Source organism: Rhinolophus sinicus, linkage group LG13 (assembly GCF_036562045.2).
Source record: "Rhinolophus sinicus isolate RSC01 linkage group LG13, ASM3656204v1, whole genome shotgun sequence".
Taxonomy (NCBI): Eukaryota; Metazoa; Chordata; class Mammalia; order Chiroptera; family Rhinolophidae; genus Rhinolophus; species Rhinolophus sinicus.
Genome location: NC_133762.1, coordinates 35,114,459 through 35,138,738, shown reverse-complemented (window position 1 = coordinate 35,138,738; position 24,280 = coordinate 35,114,459). Strand labels below are relative to the sequence as shown.

Genomic DNA, 24,280 nt, shown 5'->3' with positions numbered 1-24,280 from the left:
TATGTTACGCTCTATCCGTTGGTTAGGGCACTAATCCCCAGCTTTCTCTATCATAAATAGATTTTCCTTTTATAATTAAATAATCTACAGGGTGATATCCTGAGACTGTAACATTATCCCAATAAGTTTTCAACCAATGGTTTAACACTCATTGATAATCCTTGACTGAATCCATTTTTGCATTGTGTAAAATGCGTTTTATTAAAATGCCTTCTCTTGGAAAATAAAATATTAGCAACCTTATGTCATTCAACTCACTGACGTGTATACATCGTCCCCTTCTCAATCTACGGCTAACACATTCCTCACCCTCTCAGTGATGCTTTCTACAAACAATCTTTCCATCTTGAGTTTTCATTACTTCTGTATATATTATTATATATATTATAAACTACAATACAGTTTAAAATACAGCAATTTTATCATAAGACCACACTATTCCAATCCATGCCTTTATCTTCCCTGTTCCTAACCGAATTAACGAAATGCTTTCCCCATTACAGAATCTCACTTCTCGAAAACCTATCTAATCCAAGATTCATCTCAAAAGGCACCCAGCTGTGAAACCTTCCCCAATCCATCCAAACCAGAGATGTGACTCCTCCTTCCACTGAACACCATAGGACTCTACTGATATCTTTCTTATGCCTTTCATCTTATTTTAACAGGTACAGGTTTGGGGTGGGGGGAAACTTAGATTTTCCTTTCTGTTGGGTAAGCAGGTAGAAGAGGGATTACTGGATCATAGGATAAGTGTATGCTCATAAGAAAAGTGTGTTTATAAGAAAACGTCCAATTTTTTTACAAGTGGCTATACCATTTGCATTCCCGCCAGCCATGTAGGAGAGTTCTATTTGTTCCACATACATGTTTTCAGAAAAGACTTATATAAAGAAAGGAAACTGCTTGTCTATTAAATTTCATGGATAAAATATCCCTCTAAAACAGCATCAACAAGATTCAACTTGGGAGTGAGAAGACTTGGCTTGAGTTTAACTTTGCCATTTATTAGGTAAGTTACTTTCCCTCATTTGGCCTTAGTTTCCTAACCTGAGGAGTTTTAAATAGATGAGCCCTAAGTTTTTAATAGAGGAGTTTTAAATAGAGGAGTTAAATTGAAATTTAACATTCTATGATTCCAATTCAATTAAGGCATTTGGGGTTTAGGGGCTTCTAGGTGTAAGGCCCATCTACTGCTTAGGAATATTGAGGGATAAAAACCAAGGTAAGAAAATGGTCACCTAAGACAGTGGTCATAACATCTGCAGTGCTTAAGATGGCTACATCCAGATAAGCTGAAACGTTTATCAGAAATAGGAGTTTAGGAAGCAAAGAGAACAGATAAACTGTGGCATAGTCATATGATGGACCACAACTCAGCAATAAAAAGGAATGATCTGCTGAAGCATGCAATTTGGGTGAATCTCAAATACATAACGCTGAGTGAGAAGCTTTACACAAGAGTAAACACCGTACAATTCCATTTATAGAAAAGTCTAGAAAAGGCAAATAGTGGTTGCTTCCAGGGGTGAGGTGGGGGCAGGAACTGACTGGGAAGGGGCATTAGGGAACTTTCTAAGGAGAAGCTAATGTGCTGTGTCCTGCATTTGTCAAAACTCTAGCAAATATACACTTACAATACAAACTGCATGTAAAATTTCTTTACGTCAAAAGGAAAAATCTATAATTATTGAACTTTAGTTAATCTGCATGCTGAAGGAGTTAGGATACGGTGTATTGATATCTGCAATTTACTTTAAAATGCATCAAAATTAAGATGTATTGGGGCCGGCCCGGTGGCTCAGGCGGTTAGAGCTCCATGCTCCTAACTCCAAAGGCTGCTGGTTCGATTCCCACATGGGCCAGTGGGCTCTCAACCACAAGGTTGCCAGTTCAATTCCTCGAGTCCCCGCAAGGAATGGTGGGCAGCGACCCCTGCAACTAAGATTGAACACGGCACCTTGAGCTGAGCTGCCGCTGAGCTCCTGGATGGCTCAGTTGGTTGGAGTGTGTCCTCTCAACCACAAGGTTGCCGGTTCAACTCCCGCAGGGGATGGTGGGCTGTGCCCCCTGCAACTAGCAATGGCAACTGGACCTGGAGCTGAGCTGCGCCCTCCACAACTAAGACTGAAAGGACAACAACTTGAAGCTGAACGGCACCCTTCACAACTAAGATTGAAAGGACAACAACTTGACTTGGAAAAATGGCCTGGAAGTATACATTGTTCCCCAATAAAGTCCTGTTCTCCTTCCCCAATAAAATTAAAAAAAAAAAAATTAAGATGTATTAATAGATGGATAGAGGTAAGTGATAAAGCAAGTTCAGTAAATGCTAGATTTAGGTTGTGAGTATACGGATGTTCACTGTAAAATTCTTTCAGCATTGCCGTATGTTTTCAGTGCTTCCAATAAAATGTGTAAATATATGCTAAAAAATTTAAAAAAAAGAAGTGGAGATTTTAAAATAAAGAGAAAGTGAGCTGCCTTTTAGAAAAGCAGCAAAGGTAATGAAGGCTCACATGGTCCTACTCCTTCAAGGTCACATAGTTAAGGACAGTAAGGATTATATGACAGCCGGGAATACCAAGCAGGAAGGATGGGATTACCCCTGCCTCAAATGATGAAAACTGGAAAGGCCACATGCTTATTCCCCTATACTCTGGCCGATAAAGCACAAAACTATGACCTAATCTCCTGTTTGGAATTTTTGACATTGCTACAACATCCAAGTGCATGGTCAGTGGACTCATATTGAACAGGGTAAAAGTCAATTTGGATGTTACAGAATCTCCATGGTGAGCGAGAGCTATGTATAGTCATGCACAGTAAGACCGCGTGAAAATGTATGACATTGTATGGTTTGTCAATTAACCCCAAAGTGTGTAAAATCCAAATCTGTTTCTTTCTGCCAAAAGACAGTCTAAATGTAATATAATGTTACAGGATAAACTGTTAGAACTGACGATGGCTTCTGATAAAGACTGAAGATTACTTTTTAAAACACAGCACCACCTGCTTCATTATGAACCAAGTTAAAAATAAACATCCCTTGTATGCTCAATTTGTGTACAATCTCTTCTTCAATTCCTGTTAACATAACAATGGGAGACTAGTTTATCAACTATGTTATTAAAACAAAACATAGAAACAATTTAGACATATATTATCCCCTGTGAGTAACTCTGTCATCAATCCAACCTAGATTAATTAAGGAGCAAGAAGAAACTCACTTGCCACACTATAAACCTTAAATATTGATGTACAGTGTTCTCAATGCACAGACATGTAATATGGGGGAATCACTATTTCCTTCTAATTTTCACTTAGTTATGATTAGAAAACGACAAAAAAGTTACAAGTATAAGAGGGACTCTATTAATTTGCCTACATTTATATTTTTAAAGAATGATATATAGTTTTTATAATTAAATTTTTTGTCTCTATTATGTTTTTTTTTATTACATTTATTGAAGTGTATGGTAAGTCTACCAACTTCAATAATAAAACTTGGGGCTTGTATTTTATGTTTTCCCCCATTTAATTTTCTGAGTAATTTGTTTTTATCATATTTTAGAGAAGTCTGTGAGGGGCTGGAAATGAAGAATGTTGGTTCTTCAAAAACAGTTTGAGAGAAACTGGCTTAGGTCTCATTCTGGTAGTGTGCTGCAGACAGAATGAGCAGTGATGGAACAGCAGTAGCACCCCAAACAGGAAGCTGATGCAGAGTGCTCTTGTATCTTAGGCTGCTCAGCTTCCATTGCTTTTACTCACTTTCAGAACCTCCAGCCTTTCCCCTGATTCTACCAGCTACGTGATTGCTATCTCATTTTATTTTTAGTTACACAGAGACAGTTTCAAGATCTGCAACTAAGAGCTGTGGCTGGCATACACTTTTTGGTCTACTTCGTTTGCTTTACTGACAATTTCTTGGTCTACACTTTCACACATTAAAGAACCAGCTGTGATGCCTTCACCTCACTTCCTTCCCACCCCAAGCTGCAGGTTTTGTTTCTGCTGAAGTGTGAAGAAATGATCCTGGCATCATGTGTTTTGCAAACAAAAATAATGTCAAAAGGGCGAGTCAGTTTTTTTGGTATTAGTCTGGTATTAGTCTAGTTGTATTATAAGTTAAATAATAGTAAGTATTAAATACTTATGTGTCATGACTATATTAGGTGCTATGCATCATTTAAGCATCACGACACAACTATATGTTAGGTATCATTACTCCCATTTTATAGATGAGGAAACTAAGGTTCAAAGAGGTTAAACAACTTTGTCAAGGACATCTTTTTAGTACAAAGCAGAGATAAAACTCAAATCCAAAAGTATATAATCACTTGAGAAGCTAAATCCACTGGAATGTTTGAAAAATAACCCATCTGCATTCCAGCTTATACTTTATCTGAGATGGACCACCTATATTACCTTTTAGTCCTTACCTGTTAGCTTAGTGAAGGCTTCCATGTCATCAATTGCTGTAGAAATGCAACACATGTTGCCTTCAGAACCAGGAATCTTTATGTAGTTGTCTGCTTTGAGGAAGGCCTCTGAAATCCTAAAAATAATTTTATAAATATTTATGCTTATGACAAAATTTAAATATGTGCTTTAGGCCTTGCTTCAAGCTAAGAAAATCTTTCTGCTTTAGGGAAATAAAATCTTGAGACATGATGTTTTAAAACCAACTGCTTCTCGATCATACAAGTAAGTGCTTGGTGATTTGTGAGCTACCGTATTTACTGTGTTCCAGGTATCAGGGCAGGGCTTTCAATATATTATCTTGTTTCATCTTCCCAAGAGTAAGACTGATAGGTGTAATCAAGCTCAATTTTACAGATGCAGAAATTAAGTAAATTTTTATTTTACCAAGTTAGGAAGAAGCAGTACCAGACTTTGAACCTAGGTCTCGGGGACTCTGCAAATTAAAAACAAACAAAATCTCCTACCAAGGTAACAACCATACAAATAGGAGAATGTATTCTAACTAGTCTGCTCATGTCAAAAGATGGGAAAAGAGAGAAAAAGAAGATCAATTTCCTCAACACAAATGTAAACATGAACACGAAAGGCTTATAATAAAACAATTTAAACCTATTTTAGAGACTGGTATTAACTTGACTCACACCCAACTTCTGATAACTCCTCTGGGGGGTCTTTGAGTCAATGGAGACTTGGCTATACGTTCCTGCAATGGTTCTGACTGGATCATAGAGAAGAGGTGAAATTCCTGAAATTCCTATCAGTTTTACTATTTGCTACCAATTTTGATAAATAATCGACAGGGGAAGGACAGACATTCATCTTAATCCTTAAAATGAATGTTTGTCATTAATTTCAAAATGTCAATTATCCATGTCCTATCTCTCACCTTGATGACTAGTATCTGGTACGTAAGTGACTGCTTATGCAGAGGTCCTAAGCCATTCCAGCATTGCCTGTTCATGTTTAGCATAAGCCAGCTCTTCTGCCCTTCATCTATCCCCTTTATCCATTCTCCTCTTCTTCCTTCAATTAAGTTTAGTTTATGCTAGTTTTTGTTTTATTTATTTATGATAACTGTTTTAGATTTATTCACTTAAAATTCACTTGAATTTATCTAGGAATCTCAACTTGATCCACATATGATACTCTAGCAAAGTATCATGGACATTTTTATAGGGAAATAATGATTGAATTTCTTACATTATATCAATGAGGTTGCCAACTTTGTGTTGATAAGCTCTACGGTACAAACAGATGCGTGTATGAAACATTTCATACAGATTCCCAACCTCCTGCAGGAAAACATGAAATAAATATTAATGTAGGATCAGATTATGTTATGCATATTAGTAGACAAGTATATAAAGCAAAGAAAAGGGATGGTGGCAGACAAGAAGGCAATGCCCAGAGGCTACTTCATTAAAATCCCTGAGCCCACTAGAAAACCTGAAGGCAGATTAGTAAAACTATTCATTGGTTTACAACTTTCATTCTCAGTACACCAAAATCTATTGAGTGTTTTAACTCTGTGGCAGGTTCTGTTTTAGGCATCTTAAATATATTTTTTAATCTTCCCAATAACTCTAGAAGTTAGGCATTATTATTCTAATATTTTTCCTTCTCAAAAGACTCTCTATAGTATAATACTATACCATTCTTTAGTTACTTGACTCTAATCTATCAGGGAATTAATGATTTTAGTATTTTAGCTATTATGAAACACTAGCATAGTGGTTAAGGAGGAGACTCGAGCCAAACTTTGAGTTGAAATTCCAGTTCTGCCATTCATTAATTGTATGTCCTCTCTGTGCTTCAATTTGCTCATCTGTTAAGTGGGATAATAATAATATCTATCTCACAGGGTTGTGAGGATTGACTTAATCTATCTAAAACAATTAAAACAGTGCCTAGCACGACACTCAATAAATACCTATTATAATTTTACTATTATATAATAATGCAGAAGTGAAAAGAGCCTTAAGAAACTTACAAATGTTAAGCATGAAGCAAAGAGATTGACAATTTACCAGGTACTGATTTTTCCAAATTACTGAATGGTTATTTCTAGATTTCAAACTAGGGAATACACCTTCACTGCTGTTCCTCTGACATAGCTTACCTTGTTTCTAGTACAAATGTGCAGCCTCTTATCTACTTGACAGACTCGGGCAAACTGAATAAAGCGCTTGTGATCAAAACTATTTTGGATTCCAAGATGATGGCAGTCCCTAGAAAGATTCCAAATCAGAAAGACAAAATTTTTCAACAAGAAAAATTGTTAATTGTGTGTTAAATATCAATACTAAATTTACATATGGATTTTATTTTTGTTTGCTTAAATAAAAATTGCATATATTTAAAGTACAGAAGGATTTTAAGCAAATTTTCTGAAGTGTTCAGTACGTACCTGGCAAAATAATCCCATTTGTCCACATCAATACCATTTCTTTTATTGGCCACTATCTCATAAAGGAAGCTTTTCTCTATAGGACGCCCTTTGTATGCCCACTAGAAGACAAGACAACCCACGGAAAGTTTTAGGATAGGAACCAAATCCATTTACAAGCAAAACAAAGCAATTGTATTAATCAGAAAATTATAAACAGATACTTGAATGTATCTGTTATAAGTTAGAATGTATAGATAAGTTAGAAGATTCTACTCTTTCCTTCTTCTATTTAATTTGTAAATTAGCAGAAAAAAGAAAGGCTAAGGTACATATCCTGTTAATATTATACTAAACGTTTTTGTGCCATTGAAAGGATCCTAACTCTACTGCACTTTCCATAACCAATAAGCTTTCATGTTTCCTTGGTTTAAAAGTTTTTAAAAATATGTCATCTAATTATGAACTAGTAAGAATGTTCCTTATGTGCTAATGGTTGAATTCATACATGAAATTATTTTTCAACTTTTTTAATAAAAAAAGATCAAAAAGGAAACAAAACAGATTTTCTTCTGAACTAATTCAATTTTTTTCTAGGTCTTCATATATCTAAATATTTCAAATATGTTAATTTTAATGGATAAACAAGACACATTCTTTTACATATTCCAAAAAAAGTTACTTTATATATATTAATTACTGCATACATATTCATTATAAAATATTTATATATGTATTTTAATTTCGGGGGCAACTTCTAAAGAACTCAGTTAAGAGGTAAAAAAATATATATATATAAGCCTTTCATTTTTTTCATTCCTCAGTAGAAATACATAACATATTTTATCATTTAGTCCCTTTAAACTAGTCAAATATCCCTCTTCTTGAAGGAATCAAGAAAAGACCACATGAAAAGTATGAGTCACTTCAAATTAAGTTGTACACAAACTTACCAAATCTTTGGTTGGTGATTCAGGTGGTCCTGCAATTAGTTCCTTGATAAAGCAAATATCTTCTTCAGGGACAAGACCATACTGTTCCATGACATCTCTGAGTCCATTAGAATTAACTAGGTGCTCAAACATATTAATCGAGCCCTGTTCATGCTAGGAAAAGTCAGCACAATATGGTCTGTTATAGACTCTAGTCCATTAGGGATCCCCGATTATCCAAATTATTCTTGATTTAAGGTAATTCAGAGGTAAGATTCTATTGCGGGTTAATTATCTGCTTTCCAACTACAGTCTTGCAGATATTTCTAAAAACCTGCCAAATTTCCCTATATTTTACTAGTCTATAAACTTTTTACAAACCATACTCATCGTTATTTCATAAATATATTTAATGAGATATAATCATTTATAGCACATAACTAAAGTACAGTACAGTGGAATATTACCAGGCCATACAGATAGAATCCCATTTGGATGGATATCACAATAAAATCAGTTGTATTGTTTGATCAGTCTTGAAACTGAAGTTACAAATTCTGTTAGCACTTCCACCTAGTGGTAAAACCGAGTAACTGCAATCTTGCCAATAAAAAAAGTGTTCTAGAGCTCTGAAGTAAAGATCTGGGTGGGAATCTCAAACTGGCTCACTTTGCTCATCTGTTTCTGCTCATTCATTCATAACTATTGTAAAAATGAAATGACCCGGTGGAGACAGCTTCCCTATCCCGCTATCGCAGTTATTACCAAAAGAGTGACTTAAGATGAAAACAAAAAACATTCATGAATGGTACTACAACAATTTTTTAAAAATTGCATCAATGTATTAATTATAAAGAGGAAAAATAGTAAGTTTATAATAGAGAAATTTGGCAGACATTGCCTTAATTAAGTGATCAAAGTTAATATCACCAGTAATGGCTAAATAGATTCTAGGTACCTCTGATGTGATACACTTAGTAAAAGATACAACATAGCATTATGCATAGTCCATACTATGAGGAAACATCAGACAAACAAACTCAAATTGAGGGACATTTCACAAACTAACTCACCTCTACGTACTCTTCAAAAATTAACAAGGTCATGAAAGATTTAAGTCTAAAGAATTGTTCCAGATCAACAGAGACTAAGAAGAAAAGCGCAATGTAGGTATGAATCAGGAAAAAAAATACTTCTCCCCTTTTTCTTTCTCTCTCTCTCTTTTTCTTTTTCTTTTTTTTTTTATAAATTTTATTGGGATGTATTTGGGGACAGTGTGTTTCTCCAGGGCCCATCAGCTCCAAGTAGTTGTCCTTCAATCTGGGTATGGAGGGGGCAGCCCAGCTCCAAGTCTAGTTGCCTTTTTTTTCCCAATCTTTAGTTGCAGGGGGTACAGCCCACCACCCCAAGTGGGAATTGAACCGGCAACCCTGTTGTTCAGAGCTCACACTCTAACCAGCTGAGCTATCGGGCCGACCCTCCCCTTTTTCTATATGAACAATTGGTGAAACTTGAAAGAAAGTCGGCAGATTAGATAATAGTACTGTATCAGTATTAATATCCTGATTTTTGATAATTGTACTGAGGTTAATAAGTGAATGTTCTTGATTTTGGGAAATACCCACTGAGGTATTTTAGGAATGCAGAGGTATGTCTAGAACTTACTTTCAAATGGTTCAGAAAAAAATTTATATATACAGAAAAATTTAAGTTCCACAAAGATAGCATGAAAAATAACAACTAAAATTATCTGCAACTTAGCAGTGAATATAACAAAAGATGTCTAACACCTCTATGGGGAAAATTGTAAAATTTATAATAGAAGAGCAAAGGAAATTAAAACCACAACTAGATATCACCTCACACCTGTCAAAATGGCTATTATCAAAAAGACAAGAAATGACAAGTGTTAGTGAGCATGTGGAGAAAATGGAACCCTTGTGCAATGTTGGTGGGAATGTAAATTGATGTACCCAAACAATATGGGGGTTCCTCAAAAAATTAAATATAGAAGTACCATATGATCCAGCAATTCTACTTCTGGGTATTTATTCAAAGAAAACAAAAAACTATTAATTTGAAAAGATATATGCGCCCCTGTGTTCATTGCAGCATTGTTTACAATAGACAATATACGGAAACAATCTAAGAACCCATTGATAGATGAGTGAATAAAGAAGATATGGTCTATATACAATGAAATATTACTTGGTCATAAAAAAGAGTGAAATCTTGCCATTTGTGATGACATAGATAGACCTTGAGGGTATTATGCTAAGTGAAATAAGTCAGACAGAGAAATACAAATACCACATGATTTCACTTTCATGTGTAATCTAAAAAACAAAACAAAACCAGACTCATAGATAACAACAGACTGGTGGTTGCCAGAAGGGAAGAGGGTCAAGGGATGGGCAAAAGAGGTAAAGGGGATCAACAGGCATAAACTTTCAATTACAAAACAAATACGTCATGGGGATATAATGTACAACATGAGTAATATAGTCAATAATATATTAACTTTATATGGTGACAGATTGTAACCATACTTATTGTGATGATCACTTCATAATGTATATAATCACTGAATCACTACTTTGCATACCTGAAACTAATATAATATTGTATGTCAATCATACTTCAATTTAAAAAAGGGTAAAAGAAAAAAAATGGGCGGCCCGTTAGCTCAGTTGGTTAGTGTGGTGCTACTGACACCAAGGTTGCCGGTTCGATCCCCACATGGGCCACTTTGAGCTGCAACCTCCTTAAAAAAAAAAAGGGTAAAATAAAAAAGAACAAAATGCCAAAGATACTCAATAAAAGAACAAGGTGTGAACAGTTGTCCTGCAAACTTTCAAGACTTACTAAAAGTAATAATAATTAAGAAAGTATGGAATAGAACAGAATCTGGAAAGGTTCATCATATATAAAATTAATAAATGTTGGGGCGGCCGGTTAGCTCAGTTGGTTAGAGTGTGGTGCTCTTAACAAGGTTGCCGGTTCGATCCCCCCATGGCCCACTGTGAGCTGTGCCCTCCACAACTAGATTGAAAAAACTACTTGACTTGGAGCTGATGTGTCCTGGAAAAACACACTTAAAATAAATAAAACTTTAAAAAAAATTAATAAATGTTGAGGTTGGTATTATAGATCAGTGGGGAAAGAACTATTCAATAAAAAATTATCCACAGTTAAAAAAAAAGGAAATTAGACTTCTACCACACACATGCACAAAAATAAACTCCACTTGACTTAGTAAGGATTTAAATATGAAAGGCAAAATATTTAAAGAAAAGACTTGGGAATGGCTAAATAGATCCTATCTAGATCAATGCTGCTGGAGAAAACAACTATAAACTTTGGAAAACTCCCTCAAGGTATTGGTGGTCAAAAGCTGCTGGAGAAAACAACTATAAACTTTGGAAAACTCCCTCAAGGTATTGGTGTTACAGGGAAGTCAACACTTGAAAAAGAAAGGCATTGGGCAATATTCTGGTTCTTCTATGGCTTTTAGCCTGAGGGCATGCCCCAAGGCAGCAAAAACGGGAAAGACATTAGCCTCTTACTGGATTAAAGAATCAGAGAGTACTCATTAAAATTTAAAATTTGTCAAAATCACTATGAGAAAAATGAATTGGCAAGTCAGAGACTGAGGAAAATATAGTCACTATACATCTTATAAAAAATTTCTCAAATCAATAATAAAAAGGCGGGGCGACTGGATAGCTCAGTTGGTTAGAGCACGAGCTCTCAACAAGGTTGCTGGTTCAATTCCCGCACTGGATGGTGGGCTGCGCCCCCTGCAACTAAAGACTGAAAACGGCGACAGGACTTGGAGCTGAGCTGTGCTCTTCACAACTAGATTGAAGGACAACTACTTGGAGCTGATGGGCCCTAGAGAAACACACTGGCCCGCAATATTCCCCAATAAAAATTTTAAAAATAATAATAAAAAGGCAAGCAATTGAATTTTTTAAATGGGTAAAACATTGAAAGAACTCTTCACAAAAGAAGATATATCAGTGATCAAGTACAAAGTACAGGACATGGTACTCAACATACATCAGAGAAGGCAACTGAACCACAAGATACTATTTTACTTTCATTAGAAAGGCTTATCTATAAAAACAGATGTTGGTGCAGCTGTGAAACAACAGGAACTTGCATATATTGCTGGTGGAGGGTAAAATGGTGCAACCACACTGGAAAGCTCAGGTAGTTTCTTATAAAGTTAAATATGTATCTACTTTATGACCCAGCAACTCTGCTCCTAGGTATTTACTTAGGAGAAGCGAAAACATTTTCCACAAAAAGCATGTACAATTATGTGCATAGTAAACTTATTCCTAATAGCCCCCAAATGAAAACAACCCAAATCCCATCAAAAGGAGAAAGGATAAACAAATTATGACTTATTCATACAGTGGAATAATACCTCAGCAACAAAAAGGGGTCAACCACTGATGCATGTAACACGAATGCATTTCAAAATCACTGAGTGAATAAAGCAAGACTAAGAGCAAGACTACTCTATGATTCTACTTATCTCAAGTCTAAAAGCAGGCAAAACCAAGCTATGTTTATAAAAATCGTAAGTTGATGGTAAGGGGAGGAGTAGAAATTGACTGAAAAGGGGTACAAGAGAATTTTCCAGGAAAATTGGAAATGTTCTTATCCTGACTTGGGTAGTGGTTACATGGATGCACACATTTGTCAAAACTCACTGAACTATATACACTTAAAATCTGTACAACTTATTGTATGTCAATTATATCTTTAAAAAAAAAGGTGTGGCCAGCCCAGTGGCTCAGGTGGTTGGAGTGTGGTGCGCCTTACTCCACCGTCACTGGTTCGATTCCCACATGGGCCAGTGAGCTGAGCCCTCTACAGCTAAGATTATGAACAACAGCTCTCCCTGGAGCTGGGCTGCCGTGAGCAGCCGGAGGTTGGCGTGAGCTGCCGTGGTTGGTGTGAGCTGCCGTGGGCTGCTGTGTGCTGCCGCCAGCTGCTGTGTGCTGCTGTGGGCTACTGTGTGCCACCATGAGCGGCCAGCAGCCGGCAGCCAGCATTAGTGGCCGGCAACCATTGTGATCTGCAGTTGGCTGGCGTGGGCAACCGTATGCTGCTATGAGCGGCCAGTGGCCAGTGTGAGTGGCCGGCAGCCATCGTGAGCGGCCAGCAGCCAGCGAGAGCTGCGGAGAGCGACCGACTGCCTCAGCCAGGAGGGGGCACAAGGCTCATAATACCAGCAGGGGCCAGGGAGCTGTGTCCTACACAACTAGACTGAGAAACAATGGCTTGGGAGTGAGTGGGGGGGAGGTGGAAGGGAAGCAAGGCTGGGTGGGAAAGGGAGAAAATAGTGGTTGACATGTAAGACACATTCAATACATATTAATATCCTTTTCTACTCCAGGATCCAGAAATACAGTGTGACCAAAAATGGGAGCCAATCCAACTTTCTCAAAACTAACTTTACTTCTCAAAAACTGATTCCAAAAATACGGGTCCCCTACCTGCAAATCCCTAATTATAAAATGGTTCATTTAAGATATATGATGAAAGTTGGCAGCTATCAGTTACTTCATTCATGGTCATACAAAATGAATCAAAACAGGAGTTGGTCTTTTTAAAAAAAAAATTTATTTTACAGCACTATGATAGAGTAGAAAGAGCATTAAATTAACACTTTTAAAACCTGGTTTTTTAGTGCTGGCTCTACCATTTCACAGCTTTGTGATTTTTGGTGCATCAGTACACCTCTGAATTTCAAGTTCTTTTACACTTGTAAAAATGGAGATAATGATTCCTTCCTTACAGGCTGTGAGAATCAAATGAAAACATATTTATTGGGGGTGCCAAAAAATGTATATACATGACTTGTACTCATCTTTTGTTATCGGTATATATTGAGTATTACAATTTTAATACAGTGTTTTCCTTTCTTAAAATGTGTATATACTTTTTTGGCATATATATGTGTATATATATAAAATATATGAAAGCACCCTGAAATCTATAATGGGGAAGTATACTACAACACAGCAGTAGCTGCTTAAATAGCCTTTACTTTATTGAATGGAACATTTATTGACTATTGAATATATATATATATACATACCTTCCATTTCAGACCTTGGCGAGCAAGTGGAATAAATCTTCCATCAAACATATGAGAAAATGGCCCATGACCTTAAAAACAAAAGCAGCCTTAGAACCAAAAAAAAAAATGTTTGTAAAATGGTAAAAAGTGAGTCGATCTTTTTGATGTTTTTAGTTTTAACTTGACTATCAACAGAAATCAATAACCTATAAATATATCACAAAAAGGGACAAATCCTATTTTGTAAAACAAGAGAACAGGAAGCAGAACCATATAGGAAAGGAAACTCTTATAGAGGGGGTCTTTGAGTCACAAGAGCTTACATAAATCTGATGAAAGGACAGCTTTGTGTAACTTAAAGGAATGTTAATAAAAACTTTTGGCATTTCAGGTTGAATATCTGTATTAAAACAGCAGTTTTAAGACAATCCACTGGGATGCAAGAATAAAATATTAGAACTTTATTATTCTCATTCCTTAAAAGCATCTATTGTTACGTAAATTTTATAACGTACATATGTTTATAATGGATACACATGTGTTGTGTCTATCTCTTAGGTTTTTACTGATGATGTGAGCAATCAAAAGTGGGAAAAAAAGAGTCGGGGCCAGCCCAGTGGCTCAGGCAGCTGGAGCTCCAGGCTCCTAACGCCGAAGGCTGCCAGTTCGATTCCCACATGGGCCAGTGGGCTCTCAACCACAAGGTTGCCACTTCGACTGCCGCAAGGGATGGTGGGCTGTATCCCCTGCAACTAACTAACAACGGCAACTGGACCTGGAGCTGGACGGCGCCCTCCACAACTAAGATTGAAAGAACAACAACTTGACTTGGAAAAAATCCTGGAAGTACACACTGTTCCCCAATAAAGTCCTGCTCCCCTTTCTCAATAAAAATCCTAAAAAAAAAAAAAAGTGGAAATCAGAAGTTTATCTTATTTGTAAGTGATTTTAATCATTCTACAACATTTAATAATATGAAATTTTGTTGAGGCACAACTTTGGAATTTATCAGAATTTCTGCAGAAATTTTACTTGGCTGGAGAGGAGCCCCATCTGAATGAGCCATGGGGTTTTTTGCATGTTGCAATCTGTACGTAAAGGTTCAATCTGTACATAAAGGCGCAATCTGTATGTAGAGGCTCATTACTGTAGTGTTCAGACTCCCAGGGACTAGCAAAGGTTTCCCAATAATTCCCTCTCAACAAACCAAGAATCTGTTAAATTTATCATCGGGGGTGGTATTGGTCCTACTGAAATCTTCAAGGGGACATGCTGAAGAGTGCCCTACCACTTTAAGTAACAGGCTATTGAAACACAGCAGCCTTCCCTTGCCTGCCCAGAGGGCACACACAAACTCTCAGGGGCCTCTATAAGTAGACTGAACTACACAGATGGGGGGAAATTCCTGTGATAAGAGAGTCCAGTCTCTTTTCTCTTTCTTTGTCAAAGGAAAAGGGTGATATTCTTCTACTTGGATTTCAGTGGCCCAAAAACTCATATGGGTCAGGGAAGAAAAGGAGCTCTCTAAATCGATTGTTAATCTGCTAGGGCAGATTATATAATTTAGGTATAAAAATGGATCTGACAAAGTAATGGAAGGAAAAAATAAATAGCAATTTGATTGAACAAGAAGGATAAGAGAAAAATCAAATTCACATCATTCTAAACAGAGCAGTCAGAAAACCTCGCTATCAGGAAATCCTTTCACATACCTTGTTGCAACGATGTTTAACATGGGAAATTCACTGAAAGGCGCAAAAAAAAATAAAATAAAAAGGAAGCAACACCTTGGTCTTATGAATCATTCTAGAAAGACGCAATGGAACATTTATGTTAATGTTAACTAAAGAATTAAAACACAACCTTCATATTTCTCTTGGTTTGTTGAATTTTTTAATTTCAAAGAGAGGTAACATGTTATGATTTTTCATAACAGCTTTGGCGCTTTGTACAGCTTACCGAGGTCATGACACAGCCCAGCAATCTGAACACAGAGACTATCTCGTTCACTTATCATCAGCTCTGGTTGTTTTTCTCTCAGTGCACGAACTAGACATCCTGCTAGATAACCTACGCTGCAGAGCAAAAAAAAAGAGTCACTTTTGTTTTCAAGATGAGTGATACTTCCGGTCCTCAAGAACTTCAATGTTTCTCAAAGGTTGTAATAGATCTCTAGGGCAATTTAAAAGAATGGTCTGTTTTCGGGACCAGGCAGGAACACACAAACAGAATCCCCAAAGCACGGCCTCTTGGCTCAGCATCACTCATCATCAGGAAAATGCAAAATCAAAACCACTATGGTACCACCTCACACCCGTTAGGATGGCTAGTATCCAAACAAAACAAAACAAAACCCCAAATTATAACTAATAAATGTTGGCCAGGATGTGGAGAAATTGGAGCCCTTATACACTGTTAATGGAAATGTATAATGGTGCGGTTACTGGAAAACTGTATTAAAAACAAAATTATATTATCCAGCAATTCCAATTTTGGGTATATACCCCAAACAATTGAAAGCAGGGTCTCGAAGAGATATTTGCACACTAATGCTCATAGTGATAGGGTAGGTAGATAGATAGAAATGAGCAGAAGGAGAAATTTAGCCCCAGTTAGAAAGCCCCTCGCTGCAGCTACTTGCTGCAGCTACTTGGGTCAAGATCCGGCAGCTGCCCAGCAGGACTCCAGGCTTACAGATCCCTCTAAATCAAAAGAGCTATGTTAAGTCAGAGAAGGGGGGAACCCATCCTGTTTGTCAGGACCATCAAAACCTTATTAGCCCAACAGGATTCCAGGTTTTCACACACTATTAAGGGATGTTTTCTCATCCCCCACCAAATCAAGAGGATGTAGTTACACATGCCCCTAAATCAAAGGGATATGTTTACTCATGCCCCTAATCAAAGCAATGCATTGCTAAATGCCAGAGGACTAGGCACCTTAGGGGAAGAAATAGCAGTAAGAGACGGGAGAGGGGAAGGTGATTCTACCCATAGAAATAAGAGCCTTAATTCAGTGTAAGGTGGGGCTGCTTCCCTCTCCTGGGGGCTGCTTCCCTCTCCTGGGTCAGCCCGCTCCATGTCTGGGAGTGTACTCTCTTTTATTAATAAATTTCTGCTGTTCATGCTGCATAAATTTCCGCCTCTTGATTGAATTCATTCCTTCAAGAAGACGAAGAACCGAGGTTTTCAACATCATTTCCCGGTAACAATAGTAGCACTATTTACCCAGTGTCTACGGACAAATAAAGGGATAAACAAAATGTGATAGATACATTCAATGGAATATTATTCAGCCTTAAAAAGGGGGGGGGGCGGCCCGGTGGCTCAGGCAGTTAGAGCTCCATGCTCCTAACTCCAAAGGTTGCCGGTTGGATTCCCACATGGGCCAGTGGGCTCTCAACCACAAGGTTGCCAGTTCAATTCCTCAAGTCCCACAAGGGATGGTGGGCTCTGCCCCCTGCAACTAAGATTGAACACGGCACCTTGAGCTGAGATACCGCTGAGCTCCCAAATGGCTCAGTTGGTTGGAGTGAGTCCTCTCAATCACAAGATTGCTGGTTCGACTCCCATAGGGGATGGTGGGCTGCGCCCCCTGCAACTGGCAATAGCGACTGGACCTGGAGCTGAGCTGCACCCTCCACAACTAAGACTGAAAGGACAACAACTTGAAGCTGAATGGCACCCTCCACAACTAAGATTGAAAGGACAACAACTTGACTTGGAAAAAAGTCCTGGAAGTACACACTCTTCCCCAATAAAGTCCTGTTCCCCTTCCCCAATTAAAAAAAAAAAAAATTAAAAAATTAAAAAAAAAAGAAAAAAGGAAATTCTGACACATGTTCCAACATGGGTGAACCTTGAGGAAAATATGAAGTGAAATAAGCCAGTCACTAAAAGACAAATACTGTATGATATCATTTATGTGAGTTACCTAGAATAGTCCAATTCATAGAAGCAGAAAGTAGAATGATGGTTACCAGGGGCTGGGGAGAGGCGGGGAATAGGGAATTGTTATTTTGATGGGTATAGCATTTCAGTTTTGCAAGATGAAAAAGTTCTGGAGCTTGGTTGCACAATAAAGTGGCTATATTTAACGCTATTGAACTGTGTAATTAAAAATGGTTAAGATGATAAATGTTCTATTGTGTATTTTACCACAATTTAAACAAATAAGCAGGATTGCTGGCTTTGTATTGTTTACAACATAGATAGAAGATAAAATGCCTAACAAATGTTAAATGCACTTTTAGCACTTCCCTGAAAATAATTTCTAAATAAATATAGTTATCTTTTTCTTCTCTAAACTCTGGGCTCCATGAGGATAAAGACAATTTCTACCTTGTTGGTTTGGTAGGGCTTAGTAAGTTTTCAGGGAACATTTGTTGATGAATGAATGTACATTTGAATGGATACATGTGTTCTGGATAATTAAAAATGCTTCAAAACAAACAAACAAACAAACAAAAACAAAGTAATACACTGTGAGTACTTCATGAGGATCTAGAAAACTGTTCAGATCTTCCCTGCCCACGTCCTCCTGGTTCTACATTTTATAATGGAAAAACACACCCAAGCCACATCTTAGTCGTACATAATAGAAGTGGCACCCTCTCTAAGCTCGTGGATGCTTTTCTTATTTACACATTTCCTGGTTTCCAGGTGCAATTTGAAGAACAACATGACTAAATAAGGACTACAGGAAATTAAATAATCAAGCTTACAAAGTTAATTACACCAGTAACCAACCCTGTTAGCTTTTAAATAATATTTAAACACAAATATTTCATCCAAATGACCTAGCAACAGACATTTTCATTCTCTTTCCAGGAAGGCTCTGAAGTGGTCTATAAGAATACATAAAATAAGTAAAATACAGCAAGGGAAATTAGAGCCTCAATTTTTTTCATCAACAAAATAAGGATATTGTTACTATTTTGTAAAACTATTTATTCTCTAAAAGATGAGACAAGCATTTCACGAGACAAGAAAAGGCACTTAGTAACTGTAAGTTCCCTATCCCAATTCCCATCTTACCCTAGACTGTGCTCAAATCGATTGTGTGAAGCTCCTGGAAAAACATAGTAAGTGCCTCCCAACTGTTTAACGTAGCGAAGCCGCTGAAATTGAGGTGTGTCGATGATTCGGATGAGGAGAGGATGGAGTTCAATGTGGCCATGGATTGGATCATTAATTACCTGGAAAATTACGTTTAAATTAATATGCGTAACAATACATAACTCCATCTAAAACTTTTGTGCAGTGAGAATACCACAAAGGGAAATGACAAGTATTAATATCATTATCTTATTTAGGTATCACTACCAGACAGATGAAGTACATTGGATCTGGGTATATTTCACGTCTCCCAAATGGATTCTAATAACAGAAAAATAAAGATTTCAATCTTTTTATTACGTATATGATTTAATTAGCCTTCAACAAGTTAGTCTCGTATTCAAGTTAAACATATTCCTTTAACACAGTCATTCAGATCATATAAATCATATTACAACCAGTATTGTGTCTAATTTTTTTTCTAAATGTTTCTATATAATACCCATCACTAGAATCCTTAGAAAGGAAGGGAAGGAGAGACAGGGAGGGAGGGAAGAAGAAAGGAAAAAAGAAAGAAGGAAAGAACCTTCCTTGCCATATAGATAAAAATCATAGGCAGGAAGATTAAATTCTGTAATACTTACCATCATTCAGAAATGCTTACTTATAAAGATAACTTTCACAATTATTCATTACTCTTTAAGTTTAAACAGGGGCCTTAAATATGGGTGAAGATTTAATACCCCTGTTTTTTTTAAATAAAGACAACATCTTTCTTAACTGTCCATAACTGCATTTTAAAGAGAAAGCTACAGAATAAAAAAGCCTGATAAATGATTTAATCCAAGAATTTTGCACATTCTCCCCATGACTGCGTGGGTTTTCTTGGGTACTCTAGTTTCTTCCTACATCCCAAAAATGCACACATGAACTGGCGTGTCTAAATTGCTCCAAACTGAGTGAATGTGGATGTGTGTATGAGCGAGCCCTGCAATGGGATGGTGTCCTGTCCAGGGTTGCTTCTCACATTCCCCTGAGCTGCCCAGACAGGCTCCAGCCTCCTGTAACACTGAACTGGAATAAGCGGGTTAGAAAATCATTCTCCTGTTTGTATTAATCTTTCTTAAATGTATGTATAGCTCACAGTTATTGCAATATTTATTATTGTATAAGTGTTTTGAGTCCTTATTTAGATGTTTGGTGATGTTTTTGTGACTAGAAATATGCCATAGAAACTTAAACCTTGTTTATATCAATTAGCCTTTGGTAAAATTGGTTTCTTATGTCATTCTGCTTAAAGTTGCAGTTTCCAAGGAACTACTGAAAACATCAAATGAGGACTTACTGTACTGGTCTATTTCTTCCCCTTTATACAAGATCAATGTAACAATCACAAACAAATGAGAATCTATTTTATTGTTAAAAATTACCAAAGAAAAATTCTACAATCTACTTTTAATCCATTTAAAGGCTTAAAAGTCTTCACTGTCAATTTCTCAGGTGTAATAACTGGGGTTTTGTTGTGGCAGGGTAATAACTGTTTTTAAAACACTTATTTCACCCTAACTTTGCTACAAAATAAATTTAAACAACATTATAAAAAAATAAGAACTTAAAAATTATTTTCAACTTAATATCATAATACATACACACTCTTTTCATGTCAAAAATACATCATGAGGGGCCGGCCCAGTGGCTGAGGCGGTTAGAGCTCCATGCTCCTAACTCCGAAGGCTGCCGGTTCGATTCCCACATGGGCCAGTGGGCTCTCAAACACAAGGTTGCGGATTCAGCTCCTCGAGTCCCGCAAGGGATGGTGGGCTGTGCCCCTGCAACTAGAAACGGCAACTGGACCTGGAGCTGAGCTGCGCCCTCCACAACTAAGACTGAAAGGACAACAACTTGAAGCTGAACAGCACCCTCCACAACTAAGATTGAAAGGACAACTTGACTTGGAAAAAAGGCCTGGAAGTACACACTGTTCCCCAATAAAGCCCTGTTCCCCTCCCCCCCCAAAAAAACCCATCATGAGCCCTTTCTCATGTTTTACAAATCTTAATAATTATCAGTTTACTGTTTCCATTTCATTGATGAACCAACATTTTAAAACCATTCCCCTAATGTTGGGTAAAAAATTGTTGGAAATTCTAGTTATATTATTTCATATTCCCTTCCTAACTCTTAATAAGTATATGTGATATTCAGGTGTTTTGAGTTTGTTTACAATCTGTTATTTTTGTTCTCCCTATATTATTTAATATAAACTGGCTCCTTTATTTTGTCACATGGTCCACTTTTTCCTTTTAAAGGCGATTTGATATTCAACTGTGTTACTAATCAAGCAAGATGAAATATTCCTATTGTCTATTAAGTGTCTTCTGTATATGCCAAGCACTAGGGATTAAGGACTAAGGTATCATTTCTGCCCTCCTGGGAAGATAATAGAATCTATGTCCAGAGTGGTGGGGAAAGAGAATGGGGGAAAAGAAACAAAAGAAGGAGCGATCAGTTCTACCCAGAAGAAAGGGAAGAGGAAGACATCAGAAAAAGATTCAGAGGTAGTAATTCTACAATTTAACACATATTAGGTAATAGAAAGTACATAAAACAAGCATTTCACTCTCTTAAGATTCATTAATACATTTGACAAAGTAGTGTCTGTTATATCAAACACTGTATTTCCTCCTCACCGTTACACGATTCCTGGCTTCTGAAGCCAGTTGAACTCAATTTAGCACGAAGAAAACTGAGTCAAGAAAACAGGTTGTGACTTTGAGCTAGGCAATGGTTTCTTAGGCACCAAAAGCTCAAGAGGCAAAAGGAAAAAATAGATAAACTGGACTACATCCAAATTTAAAACTTTTGTTTCCAAAGAACACCACCAATAAAGTAAAAAAGACAATCCAGAGAATGGGAGAAAATATCAGCATATCATATACCTGATAAGGGGTTTGTATCCAGAATACACGTATATAAAGAAACTTACAATTTAAATTAGATTGTGGTTGATGACTGAACAACCTTGTGGAATTTTTAAAAACAGTGACGTGGATATTTGAAATGACTTAATTGTAAGGTGTGTGAATTATATCTCGCTAAAGCTGTTATGCTGTTGTTGTTGTTGTTTAAAGACTAACACGTGGATATCAAATTAGGGCATGGAATGCACTTCTGGCACGCTAAGTTAGGAAGACGGCTGCGTCCCAGCAGCAGGCTTCAGTGGCTTCCTCGGTTGCTGGTAGGTGAGGCCCAGGTTGGCCTGGTGGCCCGGGAACCCAGCCACAGCCGTAACTACCAACACAACTGGTGGGGCCTGCCCTGAGCGGGCTTTTGCAGCAACAGCACCCAGACTTCCACCCTGTGCAGCGCTGTAAGATGCTCATCCCGCAGCTGAAGAGTCTTCAGACTCTGCTGAAGGTTGCAGCCTAGAACCTGATTCAGAACACGAACACTCACAATGGACAAAAGAGCAGTGTCAGAGCCCTACAGCGCTTTGACAAGTGTATGGAGGAGTTCTATGCACTCTGTGACAGGCTGCAGCTCTGCCTGTGCTTGGCACATGAATGCCCGTCACAGAGTTGCGATAGTGCCAAGCATTCTCTGATGCTGGTGCTTACAGCCACCTAGCCAGGCGGAGTGCAGCCTGAAAGCCTGCGCCACCCACAGTACCTGGCGGTCACCAAAGCCCAAACGGCTGGTGCCGAGGACATTGACACCGCTCTGCTGGACTGTACCAACGAGGTCATCGGTAAGACTCTTGCACCATCTACAGGGCCCTGGGGGTGACCTGTAAGCTGGCAAGGCTGGGAATGGGGCAGGCTGTTGGGGAGCGGGACAGGGAAGGAATGAAGAGTGGCATCAAAACAAAACAAAAGAACTATAACAATAAAATTAGGGGAGGAATCAATCCTTTGTTCAACTGTACTGGTGGTGAAGCTAAACTAAGATCATATAAGGTATCAATGTCATTGCTATACAGTGACTCACTGACTCAAGTACTTGGTAGATTTAAAATTTGTTTTCAACAACTGTAATGTATAATTTATAAATGAGGTGAAGCAATTTGTTTTTGATAAACAATAGAAAAAAAATGAATAAAAGTGGGCAAATGAAACCACTGCCTGCCTTGAATACTACTTCAAAAATATTGGTGTTGCCAATTATAATTGTGAAACTGATTTCTGAGATCCTCTGAGATGATCTCACCAAATGAAGAAAACTCATCTCTGCCATACCTGAAGAGAACACGCTATGCTGCTGCTGCTGAGGAAGGAGAAAATAGAATACAGGATAGCAACTTCCTTCCAACTGCAAGACAAAACACTTCGATACTGTCTCTGATAGGTGATGACTCTATTTCTTCTCCATGAAACGAATGAATATTTTAATAGTAGGTAACTTTTTCAGAAAGGGATGCGATCTGATTATTCTTCAAATAAAAGAAATTTGCTGTAAGAATCACGACTTTGTCTATAAAAATGAATTATTGTAGGACTAAACCAAACACATTTATTAAACATTTTCAAACATTATTTTCAATGGAAAATAAGCAGGCTGACACGCAAAAGTAAAACTGAAATATATATTCTCATCGGGATCTGAGATAACTCAAATACTGTACATTAAATACATAAAACACCTCTGATGAAACATGCAAATGATGATCGTGCAAAAGGGGAATGAGATACCCTACACCTTCTTCCAGGTCTGAAACTAAGCATTCTTCACCTATAGATAGATGTCAAAAGGCTAACCAATAAGGTACATTTCCTGTTACCAAACAATTAAGAAACCTTTCTTTAATTATGGTAGTAGAATCACCCTGAAGAGATCGTGAGAAAAATGCACATTCCTGGGTCTCTAAATTCCCAGAGTCAGAATTTCTGGAATGGGGGCTGGGCTTGTTAAAATGATCCATGGGATATTGTGTCTGAAAAATAGGGCTTTTGATGTCTGGAAGCGGTTGGGGGATGAGAAATAAACAATTATTGATAGATTAAACTTAAAGAATATATCCACACTTTGGACTAATATTTGACAAAAAAGTTTACCAAAACTGACAAGAAAATTTAGTATGACTTTGAAAGCTATTCTATGACTGAGGGTAGTAACTAGGGCTATTTGTGTTGATATAAAAAAATTCTCAAAAGTATAATGTTAGTGAAAGTTTAGAAAGTTACTTACTGTGAGATGCAACTTATATAAAAAGTTTTAAAAACATGTAAAACAATAACATTGTTTCTGGCTATACACAAATATGTAGTAGAAGCACAAAACATTCATGAAAATTATTAAACACCAAATTCAGGATGGCGATTAC

At 37.3% G+C, this 24,280-nt stretch overlaps 1 protein-coding gene and 1 pseudogene across 1 annotated transcript in view; one reads left to right on the top strand and one right to left on the bottom strand.

The window, feature by feature from the left end:
* SAMHD1 (SAM and HD domain containing deoxynucleoside triphosphate triphosphohydrolase 1) overlaps positions 1-24,280 on the bottom strand; it is a 46,818-nt gene that overhangs the window by 14,814 nt on the left and 7,724 nt on the right. Inside the window, exons 4-11 of the mRNA XM_019750226.2 lie at positions 18,940-19,100; positions 15,863-15,978; positions 13,922-13,992; positions 7,825-7,977; positions 6,893-6,993; positions 6,605-6,713; positions 5,686-5,777; positions 4,443-4,558 (exon numbers count right to left, since the gene is read on the bottom strand). Of these exons, the coding sequence (XP_019605785.2) occupies positions 4,443-4,558; positions 5,686-5,777; positions 6,605-6,713; positions 6,893-6,993; positions 7,825-7,977; positions 13,922-13,992; positions 15,863-15,978; positions 18,940-19,100 (919 nt within the window). The remainder of the gene's footprint in view (positions 1-4,442; positions 4,559-5,685; positions 5,778-6,604; positions 6,714-6,892; positions 6,994-7,824; positions 7,978-13,921; positions 13,993-15,862; positions 15,979-18,939; positions 19,101-24,280) is intronic.
* Positions 21,081-22,915, top strand: LOC109457366 (mediator of RNA polymerase II transcription subunit 29; annotated as a pseudogene).